Source organism: Sinohyriopsis cumingii, unplaced genomic scaffold (assembly GCF_028554795.1).
Source record: "Sinohyriopsis cumingii isolate HCF-2022 unplaced genomic scaffold, ASM2855479v2 utg002226l, whole genome shotgun sequence".
In the NCBI taxonomy this organism is placed as follows: Eukaryota; Metazoa; Mollusca; class Bivalvia; order Unionida; family Unionidae; genus Sinohyriopsis; species Sinohyriopsis cumingii.
The window spans coordinates 303,340-323,947 of record NW_028316162.1 but is presented as its reverse complement, the minus strand read 5'-3'; the positions used below and the strand labels follow the sequence as shown (position 1 = coordinate 323,947).

At 33.7% G+C, this 20,608-nt stretch overlaps 1 protein-coding gene across 1 annotated transcript in view; it reads right to left on the bottom strand.

Moving 5' to 3' along the window:
- LOC149770911 (E3 ubiquitin-protein ligase rnf213-alpha-like) overlaps positions 1-20,608 on the bottom strand; it is a 512,819-nt gene that overhangs the window by 198,985 nt on the left and 293,226 nt on the right. The window contains exons 42-43 of the mRNA XM_089948996.1: positions 8,690-8,834; positions 6,408-6,754 (exon numbers count right to left, since the gene is read on the bottom strand). Of these exons, the coding sequence (XP_089805122.1) occupies positions 6,408-6,754; positions 8,690-8,834 (492 nt within the window). The remainder of the gene's footprint in view (positions 1-6,407; positions 6,755-8,689; positions 8,835-20,608) is intronic.

Sequence of the window (20,608 nt, the reverse complement as noted above, 5' to 3'; positions counted from 1 at the left end):
TGGAGACATTCAGTAGTGACAATGGTTGGGATTTGATTAAATTATTGGCCCTGAACGTCTTCAAAAAAAGAAGAGTTATCTGACTGGTCAATCTCTGGGAGAAAGATCAGTAAAGTCAGCAGAAACCCCAAAAGACAGCCCCGTTGATGACGAAAGTTAAATGTGCTTGAACAGTTGGATGAAAACAAATGCCCCAATATCTCTCAAAAAATTTTCAAAGAAAAATTACAGAACATATAAAAAGTGTTGTGAAGAGTAAAAAGAAAGGATATTGCTTGTCAATTTATATCTTCTTTGTTGCATATCAGAAATTTATCTAAAATGAAAGAAGACCGTTTTTAAGATAATATATGTTGCATTTTGCACTGCTTTAAAACCCCACCCCGATTGTTATTTCATGATTCAGAATGAAATGTTACTATAGGTATTTGTGAGTTCATCAGATAATCAAATATTTTATGGGAACTGTTCATGAAGTCATGAATCATTCATGAGAAACTTTGTTCATCATAGTTCATGAATATGTTCATGTACTTGTTCATCAATGATGATCACCCAATTTATGAACCTTTATGAACTGTTCATGAATTCAGTTCATGAATATTTTATGAACTGTTCAAGATGGCTGCCATGTATATATGGTCTTAACACAGCTCCACTCAACTCCATGAACTTGGTGTAAAACCTGGTGTTAAATATGCTAATACCTGTAGCCATCATTTATACTGTGGATTTATGACAATATTAAGTTAGTGTAAGTGAAATTTTATGTGCACATGTTCATGTATTCAAATGAATTTGGAAACCTGTTCAGAACAAAGTCTTTTTGGCTATCCAAGATGGCTACCAAAGTGGATATACTTGAAATTGAACTACACCTACGATATGTGAAATTAAGTTGATACCAACTCAAACACATTATGCAAGTTTCATTCAAAAGTTTATGGATATGTGCTAGTCATAAATAAGGATCTGATATACTTTTGCTATCACTGCTATGAACAAGCTGAAAATATCAGAATCATGGAAACATATTTAAATACCAGCCTTGTAGGTTCCTTACTCAACACACTCAGCTCAGCCTTTTCCGCATCATTTTCTGGCTTTAGTATGTCTGATATACCTGAAGATCAGAGCCACACAGATAATCCCATGCAGGAAAGTCATGTTCAGAATAAAAATGAAAACAATGGTGCAGATGATGATCTGGAATTATCCATTATGGCTGACACTCCAGAATTCTTGAGGGTCAAACATAATAAATACAGTATCACTGTGAATATAGATCCACAAAAGTTTGAGTTTGTAAAACAGATATTGGATTCAGAACCTTGCATGACTTCATGTAGTTCAAGTGTACAAAATGGTATTATCTATAGAACACAAGAGAAAAACACTGTGACAGCTACACTGAATAAAACAACATGTGTCTTACATATACAGGGCCTGAACAGTCTCACATGGTTAGATCATATTATCTGTAAATGTAGACAGGATGAGAACACCCATGCTAAAGGCATTTATATGCTGACATCTACACCAGTAACTAGATGTAGTACCAAACATGAAACAGTTCCTAAAGTCTTTGACCTAAATGACTCAGGCAATAAAATTAACACCCCTCCAGAGTGTCAGGCAATTACACGCTCCATAAATCATGACCACAGCAGTGATGGCTTAAGCCTTAATGATTTCTTCATGTGTGTACATCAAAAAACAATTAGGAAATTGGAGACCCAAATCAAAGAATTAAAACTACAGTTACATGCTATTAAATCAGCACAGGGAAAGGTTAATGAGCAAGTAACCTCATGTGAAACAGCAATTCAGACAGACTCCCAAATATCAACAGTATCAGATGCTCAGACACAGACAATCCCAGTACCAGCCAAAAGAAAATGTAAAATGACCATGCAAATAAAAACTGATGCCCAAAGTAATCCTGCATTGCAGACAACAGTATCCCCCTCTCAGTAATGTGACACACCTGCAACAGCAATAAGTGTACATCCACGGCCCGCAGTTCAAACAAGTCTGTTACCTTCACCAACAACTGCATTTCCCAGTGCTCAGACAAATGTGTCAGAATCAACACAAGTAGTTCACACAACTGAAACACCAATTTCAGCACCCCTTCCTCCAAGATATGTGTCTGAAATACAATCCAGAGTCCAACACACGACATCACAAGCCAGGAAAGATAGGACTCTAATAATTGGCTCCTCAATTTTGAAAAGTATAATACCAAGGAGACTTTTTAAAACAGATGTACAGACTTTAAGAGGTGCAAAAATCAACAACATCACTGACAGAATAATGAACAGTGACCTAACCAAATACAAGCAAATTATTATTTTAGTAGGTGGAAATGATGCCTGTGAGGGAAGGTCACTAAATCAACTCAAAACAGATTTTGAAAGTTTATTGTATGCTGCTAGATATTGCAGCCCAAATACATGTAAATTAATGATATCGGGACTACCTCCTCGTGTGGACACCAAGGCCAAAGAAATGAATGATCTGATAATTGACTTATGTGAAGATTTCAACCTACAGTACATTCCACAATACAAATCTTTCTTCATTCAGAATCAGGATGTCAACCTTAGTCTCTACCACAGAGACAAAATTCATCTAAGCAGAAAAGGAACCTCTCAGCTACTGAGAAATATTAACATGTATGCCCCTATTTTCAAGCACTTTAATGAAGAGTGTTGTCTCAACTGTGGAGAAACTGGGCACATGACACAGGTATGCCATCATGGCAAACAGATCGAGTGTTTTAGGTGCCATAAATATGGACACAAACAAAGACTTTGTCCATCAATGTATACATATTAGGAAGCTGGCAAAGAGGAGAATGCCAACGCTTCATTTACAAAACTAAATGTACCCACTGGGACCCTTGGCTGTAACTATTCAATGGACACTATTGTAGATGCAAATGTAAATGGATTTTCAGGGTTTGTATGTGACTTTGAATGATGCTAATATATATGAACATTTAAATATAGAAATAGGATGTCAGAATGATAAAAGTAGTATGGAGACAATCTCAGTGAGTACCCCATTGCATGATGACATACATGTAATTGATATGAAACTAAATACAAAAGGTTTTAACATAGGTCACTTAAATGTACAAGGTATAGTGGGAAAGATAGACCAGATTAAGTTAATGTTGTCTTCCATGGAAAATAATATACATGTTTTAGGACTCACTGAAACCAAATTAAATGCTAACCACAATGATGATCTATTTCACTGTCAAGGCTACAATAAACCATTTCGTAGGGACAGAGAGACAGCGGGGGGGGGGTCTTGTTGTATACATTAGGGAAGATGTAAATGTAAAAAGGCGACTTGACTTGGAGTCACATGAAATTGAGAGTATCTGGGTGGAAATCTTTCAAAATAATGCAAAATCTTTCCTAGCTGGTTTCATTTATAGACCACCTTCCTCCAAAGCATTTTGGAATGATAACTTTTTGAAACAAATAGAAAATGTTCTAGCACAGGAGAAAGAAACATATATACTCGGAGATATAAATAAGGACCTTCTCAATACTCAAATAAGGAACAACTGGATGGAATTTATTGAATCATTAGGCCTAGACCAGCTGGTAAATGAGCCTACAAGAGTAAGAGAAAAATCAAGCACTCTTATTGATCACATTTATACCAACCTACCAGACAATGTGGCTTGTGTTGATGTACCGAATGTTGGTCTTAGTGACCACTATCCTACTTTTTTGACAAGAAAGGTTAAATGCAAGAAAAATAAGAAAAATACACATAAAACGATCACTTACAGATCGTTCAAAACTTTTAATGAAGAACAATTTCTCAATGACCTATATAACGTTCCATGGAGTATGATCCAAAATTTGGATGACATAGATGAAGCCATGAGGGTGTGGACTGACTTGTTTATGGATGTAGTATCTAAGCATGCACCACTGAAAGTACATCGAGTAAAGACTGATATTCAACCTAATTGGCTTACTACTGAAATCCTAGATGCTATGAAAACACGAGACAAATTCAAGGCTATGGAAAACCATGCACAATATAAAGTATGGAGAAATAAAATAACAAGTATGATCAAAAAAGCTAAATAAACTTATTATCAATCATTGCTTGAAAACAAAAAGAGCAACACAAACTCCATTTGGAAAGTCTTCAATGAACTCACTGGAGGAACGCACAAAAAACAGACAAATAAAATTCACTCACTTCTGGTAAATGACACCATAGTCACTGATGAAACTGACATTGCAAATGTTTTCAATGATTTTTTCATCAACATTACCACAAAGTTAAAAGAGCCAGTGATAGAAAACAACTTTAATGAACTGAAAAAGTTCTGCAGCAGTAGAATCTCAAAGGAGGTATGTTTCTCTATCCCACCAGTGTCAAAAAACTTTGTTAAAAAATGTCTCAGTGAACTTGATACCAAGAAAGCTACAGGACTTGATCAGATTGGTCCATGACTCATTAAATCTTCAGCCTTTGCTATTGTAGATAGCATAACATTCATAATTAATTTAAGTATTGCAACCTCATCTGTCCCCAAAATATGGAAAACTGCAAAAGTAACTCCTATTCACAAATCTGGTTCTAAGGATGATGCTGATAACTACCGACCAATTTTAATACTACCAAACTTGTCAAAATTGATTGAAAAACATGTCCATGACTCTTTCATGTCATATTTAACCAAACACTTGCTGTTACACCCTAATCAATCAGGCTTTAGACAGAACCATTCCTGTGAGACTGCCTTGATCTCCCTAACTGATAAATGGCTTCAAGCACTTGACCAAGGTAGAATAATAGGAACTGTATTTGTAGATTTCAGGAAAGCTTTTGACATGGTGGATCATGAAATCCTTTTGAAGAAACTGAAAATCTACCAGTGTGATGAAAGAACAATTAGATGGTTTACTTCGTACTTAAATGAGAGTACACAACATGTTTACATAAATAATGTTCTGTCTGAACCTGAAACAATTAGATATGGAGTACCACAAGGCTCAATTCTAGGTCCACTACTATTCATTTTATTTATTAATGACCTACCACTTTTACTAAGAGATTCAATAACATCTACAGATCTCTATGCAGATGACACAACATTGTCAGACATCCAAAACACAAAGCATGAGCTCGAAATTTCTTTACAGAATGCCCTAAACAAACTGGAAAACTGGTGCACATGTAATGGCATGGTGGTAAATACTGGTAAAACTAAGATATTACTTATCTCAACACGGCAAAGAAGGACAAATCTTGATAGTGATGAACTATGTCTAACATGGAAGGATACAAATCTGCAAATAGTCTGTCATGATAGGCTACTTGGTGTTCTGGTAGATAATAACCTATCATGGACTGAACATATCAAACATACCAGTAAAAAAGTCAATTCAAGTTTATGGCTTCTCAGTAGGATAAGACATTTTCTCCCTGAAAAGCACAGGAAACTATTTTATAACAGTTACATACAACCCTATTTGGACTACTGTAGTACAGTATGGGGTAATTCAAATGATAAAAACATAGCAAAGCTGGCACATCTTCAAAAAAGAGCATTTGGGCTAATATCAATCCAGAAAGAAAGCAAGGAAAGTTTAGCTGGTAGGTTAAAAATATTACCTATTAAAGACCAAATCTGTTTGAGAAAAGCCAAATTAATGTACAGGATATCTCAGAATAGTGCTCCTGAATATTTACAATCACTATTCCAGTATAGGCTACCTGGTAATACTCCCCACCTGCGATCCATGTCAACCAAACAGTATAAAATTCCCAAACCAAATAAGGAGTTATTTAAAAAAAGTTTCCAATACTCTGGAACTCTGCTCTGGAATAGTATTCCAGCTGAGATTAGAAATGCCCACTCTATTTCCTTCTTCCAAACCCAATATATCCAGTGGCTTCAGAGATGCAGCTTAAATAAATGAATTCCTTTGTATGAGGGCCTCAAGGTAGATTAGTTTTTAGCTAATTGTGTTACCCTCTTTAAATAAGGTCATTATTATTTTATTATTATTATAGAACAGTTTGTGAAGTATTGGCTAATTTTCAAAATTTCATGAATCGACCGTTTTCAGTTCATGCATATTCATGAATAGTTCATGAACCTTTAAATGAACTTCCATGAATGGTTTATGAACCCAGCTCATGAATAATTCTTGAACAGTTATGCCAGTTCATGAATTGTTCATAATCATTTCACAGGGGAAACTTTTGATAATCAATTCCTAGATTATCATTCTCAGCCTTGGTCCCCAATAGTTGGGAAGAAAGCCAGTCAATATGCTCCTCATTGGATATGCAGTGAAGGCATGGAGAAGAGCACTAGATTCATTAAAATGTGCAAGAATATCCTAGAATTTTCTTACCTTCATCTTCCTCCTGACTTTCTTGGGCAGTTCTCCAGATGCTATCTATCTGCTCATAAATCAACCAGGAGAAGGGCATCACAGCAGTAAACATTTGACCTTCACACCCTGTTGTCTTGACAACAACCTCATTCAGCTCCTGTTGCCTGGTAGGAGATTGAAGGTCAGAGTACTGTAGTTGAATGGCACCTGGGGTGTTGAGAATCTGAAGCCATAACCTGGCTTTCCAGTCACCAGAAGTGATGTGACTGTGTATAATGTCCAGATTATGGTTTGTATCAATGTGGGCAATAATTCCAGCAAGTATTGGGGAGATCTTGGACTCAAGGTACTGGATGCAAGCTCGTCTGGAAACAAAAGGAAAAAAACAATGGCAAAAAAATTATATTGTTTTCTTGAACAGTGTTGTGAAAAAGAAGCAATGTGATACAGTATTTCTCCTATGATAAACCCTGGCAATTATGTTTTGTTTCTAAGAGGGAAATAAGTTTACCAAAGTATAAAGAAAATTGCAAAAAAATGTTCTTAAAACCAGGACGATTTTTATTTTTTCATATTTCTACATGTGCATGACTGTGTTTTCAAGAGTAGAAAAGCAATGCAAAACATCTCTATCTATCATGTGACCAATGTTTTTCATCACATGACTTTCTACTGTGATCACTGCCTGACTTTGCTACACATTCTGATGTCTGATTTTGAGTTGAAAAATATGGTTACTTTTATGTATGCATCTTTTTATTATTTATGAAAAGAAAATTGATTCTAGATCAAGGCTGAATTGAGGAATAATAATAATGAAATAATACTAATAATGCAGTGTTCATACAGAATTCTGAATAATAAATTCAAAGACTTTTCCCAAAATTTCAAAGACCACAAACACAGATTTCCAAGACCTATTTTTGATAACATTTTGTATACAAGTTATGCATTATGAGAAAACAATGAATGCAAAATACTACAATATTGTTTAATGATGAAATTCAAACTATAATTAATTTCCTAATTTCAAAAGAAAGAAACCAGGAAAACTCAACTACATCTAAATCTAACAACCTTGGACAATTTTATTTGTGATTATGAAAAGAAATGAAAATGTTTGGGTATATTTAAATTTTCAAAGACTTTTAAAGTCCTCAGGGTAACCTGCTCGATTTTCCCAAACTTTCAAGGCCTTGAAAATGCTACCTTATTTTTCCCAAACTGTCAAAGACCTTCAAAGGCCGTAAGAACCCTGTAATGACTTTACTTAAAGAAGAAAATAAATCTCATGTTCTCAGTTGACCAATCTTCCATGAGGCCTTCTACAGTTACATGTGTATATGAATATGATGCATAATTTTTACAAGATGAGGTGTCTTTAGGATACAAATACTATTAAAAACAAGATTACTGAGTTACTGCTACAATTAAATATGCACAAGGTATCAAAGATGAGTACATACGTGATTCATGCCAATAGTAGTAGTGAACATGAGTAAAACAATATAGGTAAGTACAGGATAACAATGTTTTAAAGAGTAGTAGTACTGAATTAAACAAAATCATACAAATTACTGTTTCTGTAGATGCTGACATAGAAGCTTTCTAAAAGCTTGGCAGCTGACTTGATATAGGGTGGTATAGAGATCTGTGTTACTATTAATACTCTAAATCGATGTAACAATACTGTAAATAATCTGTTCCAAAATTATTTGGCTGATACACTAGCATATGCAGTACATAGTCTGTTACAGAGATCAATGTAACAATGAATACAGTCAATAATGTCATAAAAGTGACCAGCATTATAACTGAGGGAGTCTTATAATGAAGGATGTTTGAATAAAAATCTGTCATAATTGTGCATAGAAACAAAAAATAGGACATTTAATGACGTGAAATCACATTATAACTGAATCTCATTAACCAAGAACTGATAAGAGAGAATTCAATTAACAATGGTAAAATTTAAACAATTTAAAGGGATCCATTACCACACCTCATTATAAGAGGGAAAATAATTTATGATGAGATTTGAAATGAGGGACCACTGTATAAAAAACAGTGGTACTTTCATTTTACCATTGATATACATGTATGTAACAGAAGGAGAAATACAACAGTTATGACGATGCAAAAGAAAAAGCAAATGTTTGAGATTCATGACCAAATCCCCATTATTATAGAGACAATGGTAAACTGTGGACTCAAGATTTATAATAAGGGACTACTTTATAACATTGTTGCTTTAATTTTACGATTGATATATGCATCAGAAGAAATGATGTCATAGATACCTGAAAGTGCCAGTCTTGTTGATGTTTTCAGGTCTGGCAGCCTCAGTAGACAACCAGTCATCTGCTCTGTATGAATACTTTCTCTCCTTTTCTTTCAGAACAGTAGCAATATGGCAGCTCAATCCATGTAGGAATGTGGGCAAATCTTGAAAAGATAATTTAAGATTTAGGAAAAGTTGTAAAACTGTTCTGGTTTAGCAGAAGGCATAATTATGGAAGCCCACTGTATGTTCCTTAAACAAGAAAATGACAAAGACTGACCAGTCAGTCTGAGTTGATGTTCTGACCTTTAAAAATGTTTGTCTACCACCTAAACATGCTTATTGAGAGTTTACTTACTTTAGCACTGTACAGTTTGTTAGTATATTGAAAACATGTTTATTTACTTATTTCAGCACTACAATGTATGCATACTGCAATGAATGTAATTCTTAACAAAGGAAAAATAATTTTTTTCTTTGTGTTTCACAGACTTATATGCATGTAAAAATATAGTCTTTTCAGGGTCCTATTACTTACAGACACAAAAATTAATTGATATGATCAGGATGATTGGCACACATCACACCAGCAAGTGACCTATTCTTGTTCAGTTACCAATTCAATATAAGTAAACTGTTATACTATTGATTAGTTTAATATTGCTAATTTCTCCAACATGAATTAAAATAAAATGGCATTCAAAACTATCTAGATGATGGGCTGTGTAGTAATGCAAGACAGTCCTAAGGGCATATTAGTAGACAGGATTTTGTCAGGAGGCAATACCCTTTTGTTCAACAAAATTAATCCAAATGGTTACTGTTTAAATCTTAAAGGAGACCAGAAATAAAACTTTTCCTTTTATGTATGTAATTCTTTACAAATTTTAATTAGACTGTAATGTTTATAAATTAAGTATCGTACGCGGGTAGTGATTATATTGTGCGGAAGATACCACGATTCTGTAAATTGCAGAGTTTTTCCGAGTTCTGATGAGATGACAGATCACATGGTCCCATGACGCAATACCAGCCAGTCCTCAAATACAAACAGAAACATGGCGAGCGAGACAGACGGGAGGAGACCAGATTTGGGTTGCACATTCAGAAAGTTGAATCTGCTTCCGAGATATGCTCATAACTATATCTGTGGAATTGTGTGTTAACAATGTGTTTAAGACCTGACAGCAGAAAAGTACAACAGTAAGAAGGTGCTCGTATTTCATATTTTGGAATTTAAAGAACGCAATGTAATTTTAAAATAAATACTTATACAATGTGTGCTGTGCAAAAATGTGATAAAGATTAAGTGGTACCCATTGTAAAAATTAAAAATTTACCACAATGCAATAAATTCATTTAAGAAAGATGAGGTTCAATCGTATTATATGTAAGTTACATATTCATTACCTACCCCCAACACACACACATACACACACACAACGTAAGGACTAATATCGAACACTGAAACACTGAGAGATAATACTGAATTCTGGGCAAAGAGACTAGAACGGGGGCTGACTTGTGTGTTAAACAATATCCAATACCAGGGAGTTGTAAAAGGCATTGAAAACGGTTTTCATCGGTTGTAACTTATGCATTAGTTTTTCACACACACCCCGCCTCCCCACAAATAAATATGCAAAGCAGAAATCGTAAGTAATTAATTTAAACATTAAGAAGCTTCCTTCTTAGGATTCAATTACAGTGTATTTTACATGCAGGCTACAGTTAACGTATTGACAAATCTGATAGTATATACATGCCTGGTATAAATAGTTTATGTACTGCATTGGTCAGTGCTCAAAGAAAAATTTTTTAGACACAGGCCCCGGGATCGTGACTTAAATAAACTCACTAGTCCTAACTAAAATTCCACAAGCCCCGACAGTTCATACCTGTCAACTCTCAAGGTGGGAGAAAAATCTCCCAAATTTGGGGGCATTTCCACACCTGCCTCCTGATCTTGTGATATCTCCCGATTTTTCACTGAGAACTCCCGATTATTGTATTATGTCTGTCAATTTTCATTTCTCAGAAAAAACAAACCATACATAAACAGATATAACGTATGCAATCCACAGATGTCATATTCTATTTTATCACTTGTAAATATTAAAGTGATGGAATAATAAACATCACACAACAGTTTTTCTTTCTTCAGTAAATAGAATGTTAAAATTAAACATTATTCACGTAAATTTCAGATTTGTAACCACTACACCAGTACTGTAGTAAAAAAATTAAAGAAATTAAATTGTCACCAATTAGCTTCAATTCCATGAATAATCACTGTGAATGCTGTGAATTTTCTCGGCAAAGAAAATCACATCTCCATTTCTACCAAAGAAACTCGGCCAGTTAACACCTGACATTCCTCTATCATATATGTAAAGTTTAATTACATTATTAAATTAAAAGAAGAAATAAAACAAAATATACCATGCAGTATATTTGCCCTCAAAGAACTAATTTAGAATAAATATTTTATTCAATAAACAGTGTTACATGCATTAAGAGTTAAGCCTAAGGAAATAAGGTGGGATATAAAATGTGGGAAAAACAGTTGCCAGATGTATGGTAACTTGTGACAGCAGATTTTAACTGTTAAAATGAAGTCCTAGGCATTGTAAGTTAAACAAAATAGGGCATCATAAGTGGCGGCGTAGCGGACAAAAGGTGGTCCAATCAGAATACTGCCGTTGAAATTTTACTGTCATATGTCTAGAATTCCAATTTCACTTGTTGTATCAGAAATGCTTGTCCTTAACATTCCATTTTCTAGGTCGAGATTTTAGAATGTATCTGTTGAATTAAACAGTTGTGGTTGAAAGTTATATTTTCGTTGTCGAGGAGCAGCAGAAAGGGTGAACAGATCACTTGCTTGAAAGTCCATTTATGATAATAAAACCTCATACAAAAAAAATAAAAAAAAATAAGGTAAATAATGTCAAACCAAAGCCTCTAACTGACTGAGAGTTTCTCTAATTGGGCTACGTTATCTTTGTCATTTGTGTTTTTCAAAATTTGTGTATACCTGTTAGGACACTTATTTGTGGTTGCACCCTCTCTGTTGCTATAAATGTGTGAGTAATTAAATCATTATTATATCAATAATGGCACTGGCTATGGAGTCTTATACAGCTAGATTAGTTCAAGAGCGACTAGAGACAATTAAGAAATATATCCCTCTTCATGATGCTGTCAAGCAGCAGCTACAAGCACTTCAGGAGTCTCAGGTGGAATTTGCAGAAGGTACAGAACAATTATTTAAACCAATTATCGAACCAACTAAGAAAATTGTCACAGCAACTGAGGTGGCTCAAAAAGCACTTAAGACATATTGCCTGTTGACATTCCTGGTCATCTTCAATCAGCTCAACCACCACCTCAGCAACCTCCTCAACCACTACCTCTGCCAAGAGGTAGAAGTAACATTACAGATAAATTCACACCCGAAGGTATTGCCATGATTAAAGACCCAGACCAAATAATTGATATTGCTGCATTTGGATATCATGATAAAGATAAGTATGTAAAACCCAAATATATTAAAACTCTAAAATCTGCCGATTGGTTTAGGGATGTATATCGCATCACTACTGATACTCCGCAAATCAGATCTGAGGAAGATGTTAATAATTTTAATATTTTCAACCAGACAGTAGATGAGTATATTAAACAAACAAAACAGGAAAAGAGACATAGAGAAGAAGAAATGAAGCAGCAACTTGAAAAAGTAAAAGCAGAAAGGAAATCAGCCTCAAGAACATGGAAGAAAAAAGCAGATAAAACAACAAGCGAGGAAGAACGAGAACTTAAAGCAGAAGTAATTGATGAAGCTTATCATAAATATTTTGGTCCAAAATCAGAAAGTGGTCTTATTACTTGTCCTTACAGTGTTCTTGCCAATGATAACTGACTAGAAATTCTGATCAGAGGAAAATGTGCTGGAAATAATTCTCCCGAAATTATTAATGAAATATCTGAAATTTGTCAAAGATTATTTACAGGCGGTGTTATGGATTGTAATGTTTATCATTCTCTCCTTAATGAAATTATTGATGATTATCACAGCGACTAAAAATAATTAAATAATCAACATGTAATTTAAAAAATGATTATACACAATGCTCAATGTAGACCTGTAATAGTTAGGGTAGTAAATACGCGATTGCCAATGTACAAAGTGATTTACGGAGATGGACTTGGTGATGTTGCTCAAGGTTTATTTAAGAGAATAGCTCCAAAAGCAATACCGATTGCAAAACAATTAGGAATGAAAGCTATTGACGCTATTTGTGATAAAGGTATCAGTGCTGTTGGTAATGTTGCCGGTAAAGCATTTTCAGCAATCAAAGAAAGATTAGCTCGATTAGTATGAAGAAAACCACAGCCAGTAAATTTACCCAGTACTGAAATTATGCCTGCAAATGTTAGTAAAATAATAAGCTGTGAATGAAAGATTGGCAGAGTTGGCTGATAATGAAAAATTAGCAAAGTTGACTAATGAAATTATGCCAGCAAATACAAGTTTTATTTCAGGATGTGGTCTTTGTGTTAGACGAAGATAGTTATAATATGTTCAAGTGTGTATCCGATCCAGCATTCGATATGGATGCACCAATTCTTAAAGATGAATCTGTTCGTGATTATCAATGTTGTTCTTATGACACACGTGTACCAAATCAGCGTGGACAAATTGAGATACAAGTTCAAGAAACAAGCAGATATTTCTTATCTGCTGAAGCATTTATTGAAGCAGAAGGAGAACTTGTAACAGACGTCCCACTTAATACAGCATATGGAGCTAATGATGAAGTTGGTTTTGTTAACAATGGTATTATGGCATTGTTTGATAGTGCTACGTACATGATTGATGGAAGAAATATTAAAACAATTCAAAAAGATGTTGATGTTGCTACAATAATATTAAATTTGGCTAGATATTCAGATGATTATATAAGATCAGCTGGTCCATCAATGAATTTTTGCCAAAGATAACACTGATCATTCTGATCCCAGACCATTTTTAAAAGTACAAGTGGCATGAGCTACTTCAACTGATCCACAACCAGCTGGAGTGATAGACAGATCCGGTGCTGATTTGTTGATGTTACAGAGCACCAGTGATAATTATAACATGGGATTTGCTATACGTAAATCAATGTTAAAAGGAGATCATAGAAGATTTTCATGCGCAATTCCGTTATCGCATATTTTTGGATTTTGAAGAAAGGTCATAAACGTTATCTTTGGAGGGAAACATACAGTTGTACTTGTGAGAAAGGGTAATGCTAATGATGCTATTTGGAGACCAGCCACTGCTGCTGCTGGTAAAGTAATATTATTCAAACTTTCACTGTGGATACCAGTAATGATTCCAACAATTGGTGAAGAAGAAAGATTAATTAGTTTTATGAATTCAGGTGGAAAATCATTGTTATCATGGTTGACAGTAACTATAGATAGCACTCAAAGTAATATTAATGAATTATTTACATAGCATATAGCATCACAACAAGGAGTTTCTGCACCGAGGTATATATTTTTCACTTTACAAGATGAAGATCGACCAGATAATAAAGAACATAGTCATATGATATTTGACAAACTTGGAGTTAGTGAAGTTTCTGTACGGATAAATGGACATCAAGAACCATCTGAAGATATAACTTTAAATTTTGAAAATAACTATGTAGCATGTGCATATCATTGTTTAATGACATTAATGGGGCATGATCAAAATACAGATACTGGTTTACAAATATCACAGTTAGATTTTAAAACATGGTATCCGATCTATTACTTTTCATTAGAGCATATAGAATTATTCAAACAATCTGTCGTTGATATTCATTTTAAAGCTCACGTGAACCCAGCTGGTGGTACTGATTATAGAGCAATCGCAGTTATACTCGGTGATAAAGCAATGTTACTTGAAGGCACTGGTGGACGAATGCAAGATATTGATGCAATGAAAGAAAAAAGTAACATTTTCAGTTGAAAATAACCTCTTATAAAAATATCATCATGTTAGTGTCAGTCTAACTCCTGGTCAGATTAAAAAGCTTCAATCAAATTCAGCAAAGACTGCGGAATAAAAATATCACTAGAAAAAGATCAGATCACAGGTGGTCAAAATAAACTAATATTGTCAGAACGACAACTCTGACATTTCAATAGCGTCATACAATCAAAAACAGGCATTAAACTTAATCTTTCTGCTGGTGCGGATAAAGACTCAATTAAAACAGGCGGTATATTTCCACTTCTTGCAGCTATACCAGTGTTAATAGCCACTGCAGCTCCAGCTGTTGCAAAAGCAGCTGCACTTGGTGCTGTTGGGATGGCATTAAAGAAAGCAACAGGACAAAGATTTAAAACAATGGGAAGGGGCCTAAGATTCCCAGGAACTCCTTATCAATACGGAAAAGGTCTGAGACTTCCAGGAAAAGTTCATTAATATTTCCAATGTCAAATTTTGATTTACCTGATGCTGTTAAAAAATTATATATAAATTAACAAAACAACCAAACAATATTTGAAACAGGTATAATTAATCTTGATAATAGTTCTGGTCCTGGTACTCACTGGATTGCATATGCAATTGATCCACATGGAATTATTTATTTTGATTCGTATGGGTTGGCTCCACCAAAAGAATTTATAAATTATGTAAACTTAAGAAAAACTCCAGTCTGGTATTCAACATTACCAACACAAACAATAACAGATCCGCCAATATGCGGCCATGAAGCAATTACTGTACTCAACGCTATTGTCATCATCAACATTACCACCTCATAAAGTCGTGCAAGAGTATACAAGTAGCCACTAATCATTTTAAACAGATCTTAAAGTATAATGGTAGATATTTATGGAAGATCTTCTTGCCTGAGTAAGTCTCAGCAAGGTGACTTATCTAAATATGCAACCCTTAACGAGGTCAAGGATGAACATGCTAATCTTTTGAGTCTTGCAAATGTGGACCAAAATGAAGTTGTTGTTTTTCAGGATAAACAAGGACGATTAAAGACGAGTAATATCCCGTTGACAAATATTATTCTACAGGTTCCAGATGCAAAAGAAGATAACTTAGCAGTGTTTAGTAAAAACGGTAAAATTACAAAATCTGATGAATCAATTCTATTAATCATGGGAAATATTGCCTTGACGTATCAGAAGAATTCGAGATTTTATGTATGGCAATCTCAAGATGAGTACAAATACAATTATTAATGTAAGAGAACCAAAATCAGATGATGATGTGGTAACAAAATGATATGTAGACAGCAACAACAACGTGATGAGAACTGAGATGAATTATTGTTAATTAACTGCACGTGATACAGTGACTGATTCTCTCAGCGTGACTAATAATAACATTACTAGCCTTGAAGAACCAGAATCAAGTGATGACGCTGCAACGAAAAAATATGTCGATGATAGCAGCATTCCTATGATGAACTCGTTAATGACAATCAACGATGGAATGACCACATTTAGATCTGAATATTCCAATCATGTACAAAGGTTTGTAAATTTTCGCAAAAAAATTAATGGAATCGTTAACGAATTTTTTAAAAATCCATCAATCATCGATATTAAGTTCTAGGATATAAAAACAATTACCGATCGTGTAATATATACAGTAACATCTGGATCAGCATTATAGTCACCACTCAATAAATCCATTAAACATCGTGCTTATGTTACTGGTATATATAGATTTTCAATACTCGGCACTACAACATATAAAATATCTACTACAATTTCATGTCATTTTCCACTAACTGGATCCTCTGTATATATATATTAGTGCTGTTAGATCAAAACGATGAGGGAATATTTGTGGTGGAACCCAAAGAAAAAGGTAAAACTGTGTTGCATTATTAGTGGCTAAATTACCACCTACTTAAAATATAATGAGCTCCCCAATCAACGTTCAACGTTTTAGATACAATCAAGCACATGAATGGCAAACAAAACTAAAAAATATCATTGACGAATATATAGTAAAAGAAAAAAAATATTGCAGATGTGTAGTTGCTGTTGACATAATTGTATATTCGGCGTCTGCTGTTATTGCACGAACCGGTGTATTATTATTAACAATAACAATGACATCACCAGCAGTTGTAACAATTTGTGTTTCAGCTGCAACAACAAATGCTGGAATTCTTAATATCGCAAAAAAAATACGTACAAGCACAAAAGCAAAATTTCATGATCATATTATAAAATCACACACAGCGACGTTAGCATACTCCAAAGTATCCTCGTTATTATCAACAAGCCTTAGTGATGGAAAAATATCATATTTTGAGTTCACGGAGATGATTAAAATTTACAAGAAAGTAATGCCTTTGATAGAATCCACGCCTGATTTAGAAAATCAGGAGTTAAATAAGGATGTCAACTCTGAACGAGCTACTTCAGCAGATTGTCTTTAATACAACTCCGTCAAAAGCTATGATGATATCAGTGAGCTCAACGAATCCAGAATTTAGTGTTAACTTTCCAACTGCAATCCCAGCAAAAGAAATAGTGCTAGCACAATTACGAGTATATTACAGCTGACAAAATATTTTTGATCAAAATCATTTGGTAAATTGCCAGCAAATAATTTACTGGTATTTGCAAATAAAAATAAAGATGATGGTACTCCCGACTGGCAAGTTATTGGTATTCCCACAGGTAGTTATCAAATTGAACAAATCAATGAATTCCAGCACAGAATCAAATCTATAACAGGTAAAGAATAAAAAATAGCTATCACCATTCACAAACCAACTTTATCAGCTGCGATAGAAATAAATTCACAAGAATATGTTGTAGATATTTATCAATCATCAATCAGAAATGTGTTAGGATGGCCTGAAATTCCACCTGAATATCAAGGACTGCCAGAACCAAAACTTGCTGATTTAATCAAGGATAAGAAAATATTTATAAATCTTCCAGGGTATCGAAAGGAATACCCATGGAATATGATAGGGCGAATAAAAGGAGATCCTTCTTGTCCTGAAAATTGTTTTACTACATTTGATGGTGAAAGAAACCTTCCTAAATTAGCAAGAACAATATATGATTTTGAAGACGAAACCTTTCTTCCAGTTATCGATGAATATAGATTTCTCAGACATTTTTCTAACGATATTAAACCTGAATACACACATGTACTTGGTGACCTACGAAATGTATTTTCTAATATCACACAATACTATAATAATGATGTAAAACAACAAATCATCGAAATAATACAACATCTAAATCAAGTGATATAAGATCTTGAATATGTCAACTGGCTTATTGTTGAAGAGGTGATGTTTGATGAAAAATTAAGTGGAGAAACCCCAAAAGGTATTAAATTTAATACTACACTAAAAATAAAATATTTCTCGATCATTATAAAATAACCCAAGCAGATCTGTTAAAATATGTAATACCAGTACTTTCCCCTGATGAACTAAAAATATTAGTCAACGATCTTATTAATGAAAACTTTCCAAAACTTGTTGAGTCATGGAGAAACATAACTCCGCCAGCAGGTATTCTCAAACATAACAATGATCCATATGGTGGCGGCAAACATATTTCATCCGGAATTGTAAATATCACATCAACAATCACAGTCAATCTTGAATGTGATGCAGCGGATGGCAGCTATCAAATAGATCTTGAAAAATCTAGTCAGGCTCAGCAGGGATATATTTCATACACATTTACACCTCAAGTACCTCCTGGATATTTGATCGTACAAGAACCAATTAATCTGGTCTATTTGCGATGTCACAATCCGCTAATATCAATGATAAATTTCAAACTTACTGACCAGTCTGGATGGTTACTTGATTTACAAAATGAAATTTTGAATTTGAATATATATGTAAAATCTTAATTTTTTTATTTCTCAGGTAGAATAAAGTCAAAGGATAATTAACCACGACCTCAGTTGCCATAATTTTCATTTTCATCAGTAACATTTTCACTACTTTCACTTTCAAAATTCCCTTTACTATTTTCACTTTCACTTTTGTCATTGTTATCTGACATAAACTTTTTCAACTGCCTCAAGCAGGTGTTAATAATTTTTTTGTTTCTTATTCCTGTGCTAATTCTGATCTAATTTTCTCAAACACGCTTGAGAGAGATAGGAATTTTTTAACTTCTGTAGCCAAAGATTGGAACATACACTGCTGGATCTGCTTTATAAATCTATATTCCGCTGGTAGTGTATATCTATCTTCAAATTTATGTGCCTGTCATAATTCCAAATCTCAAATAATTTTTCTGGATCAAGCTGAATTTGTATGCCATCTATATTTTATTTTGTAATTGAAGAAATTATATCAATAATATTTTCGTAATTCATCATATATATATATATATATATATATATATATATATATATATATATATATATATATATATATATATACATACACACACACACTACATTCCTCAACCAAGGCGATATAATACAATTGTGTAATAGAGTGCAAACACAACCTCTATATTACTAAATAAACATTTGACTTACCTCTGTTCACTCACGAATGCACTTCCAATTCTGTCTTTTATAGTCTATGCAAAATAGTCTAGAAAATACGTTTGCAGATTTCCCAACAGAAATACATAGTAAATGAGTTATTTTTGGAAATCACCAAGTCATTCTAGAAAATATGTTCGGAAATCACCTGTCATTTTGCATGGGCGAATGTTACAGAAAATCATGTAACTGAGTTATTTTTGGAAATCATGTAATTTTCTCAAATATTCTGCGTGGGTGTATTCATGACTATAAAAGACACAGAATCGTTCTATCCCAGTCAGTCTAGAATTACATTTGAGAATGAATACAGGTAAGTGAAATATTTTCTTGAACTATATTGTGTTAATTATCACACAGATGATTAAATTATTGTATATTTGCGTATAATTAGTTTACGATGACACAAAAAAATCTAAATTAATCGTATAAATAATACGCAGTAATAAGCAAGGTAACTACTTAATTACTCTGCCGGAGAGAGCTTTAGCTTGACAGTTATGTCCCTTCAACAACAGAAGTCTCAAAATGGATAAATAACCATTCTATCATGACATTTTACCTAGCATAAAAAACACCTCACATGTTTCATGACTGGCAAAGTGTACTAAGATATATATATATATATATATATATATATATATATATATAATTCCAGTACTTTCACCATCAGTGAATATAAGTCTCTGAATGAATAAATAATTGTTCTATCATTAATTATTCTAACAATGAGTATAATGACATAAAAAATTAAATAAATAGTAATATAACAATAATAGTAAGAAGCAAGGTAACTACTTAATTACTCTGCCGGAGAGAGCTTAGCTTGACAGTTATCTTGCTTAAACAATAATGAAAAATTATCTTTTGTTTACATTTCTTAGAGAAAGCAGATCTGGTAATATTGTTTGTGACGTGCTGAACTGAAGGCATGCAAATATCAAAATATTTGCCACCTGCATTCATTGATTGAAATATTATTTCTTCACCTGTCTCTACATTTGTAGATACAACTTCTCTGGTGACCTTACTAATATGGCCAGTATTTCCAAATAACCAATTTTAGCTCTGAGTAATGGCTCGTAAATTATATAAAAAGTTAAAGAGTTTTTCTACATTAATATGATCGATCATAAGACCGTCTTTGACTACCCCCCCCGAAACATTCGTACACGAATTTATGAGAAAGGTATATTTTATTCCCACTGATACTGAATATGAGATAACCAGTATTAGTGACAAAACTAACTAGCTTTTTAGTTGACATTTCCGGATTATGCCATCACGAGATGCCTCGTAATTCTTGATGATAGGATGTGTCATAAATTCTTTTTGCTCCATTTATATATAATATTTTTTGTCTAAATGATTATTTTACAAATC